The 867-nt window shown below is 42.7% G+C and overlaps 1 protein-coding gene across 1 annotated transcript in view; it reads right to left on the bottom strand.

Annotated features, from left to right (window-relative positions):
* Positions 1–521: 521 nt before the first annotated feature.
* NTNG1 (netrin G1) overlaps positions 522–867 on the bottom strand; it is a 132,948-nt gene continuing 132,602 nt past the window's right edge. The window contains exon 10 of the mRNA XM_035894482.1: positions 522–613. Coding sequence (XP_035750375.1) covers positions 522–613 — 92 coding nt within the window. The remainder of the gene's footprint in view (positions 614–867) is intronic.

Raw genomic sequence — 867 nt, 5'->3', positions numbered from 1 at the left:
AGCAATGCGTCATCCTGGAGCTGTTTATGCAGGAGTTTTTATTCTTTGAAATCTTCCAGTGTTAAAGCAACAAGAAAACATTTAGAATGTCCTTTGGTGGAATCTTATTACACTCGTTATATATGTAAACTGATATTCTTTGATGCCAGCACGTTGCCCATACAGAGAAATCTCTGCACAATTAAATGAAAGGAAAAAGAAAAGGACTAAATAAAAAGTAATATTTTTCTCTTATCTGATCAGAATTAAATACATTAACAAATTGTCTGGTAACACAAATAGGCAATAATACAAAAAATCTACATTGTACAGTATTTCAAGAAAAATAACTTCATTTGAATACAAAAGGATAAATACACTTTTTGTCCTAGAGCCACTCTTGTACAGCAGGTGAACACGGCATCGTCCTGACGCAGTGCTGCTAAGGTATACAAGGGTATGACTGGCTTGAGTTTGACCGAGGGGCTGTTACACATGTGCATCACTAACATCAGACAAAGAAACCTTTCAACCAACAGGGGTTACAAAGCGATGGTCACTAAGCACAGGTCGGGAAGGATCTGGGGGCTGAAGCAGGCCAATATGGCAGCTTTGACGGATTTCCTTATACCGGCTGCCCAAGCCGTTCCAGTCCTGCGTAAGCTTTGCAGCTAGCGTGGATTTGACGGGATAGGCAGCTGCCAACTTGTCCCAAGTCAGAGGTGAACAGTCTTGACTCAGAGCCCTGCCCGTAACTGATTGATATGGCTTCGTTCAGTTAGGCCGCCCGAGTTGGTACGCGGTTATTTTTTCTCTCTTTTTTTTTTTCCCTTTTCCAATTCCAGTGGCAAGCGCTTGGGGGTGGTTTGGTCTCCCCGTGGCCGGTTC

This window comes from Egretta garzetta, unplaced genomic scaffold (genome assembly GCF_000687185.1).
Source record: "Egretta garzetta isolate BGI_Z169 unplaced genomic scaffold, ASM68718v1 scaffold655, whole genome shotgun sequence".
Taxonomy (NCBI): Eukaryota; Metazoa; Chordata; class Aves; order Pelecaniformes; family Ardeidae; genus Egretta; species Egretta garzetta.
This window is presented reverse-complemented; position numbering and strand designations above follow the sequence as displayed.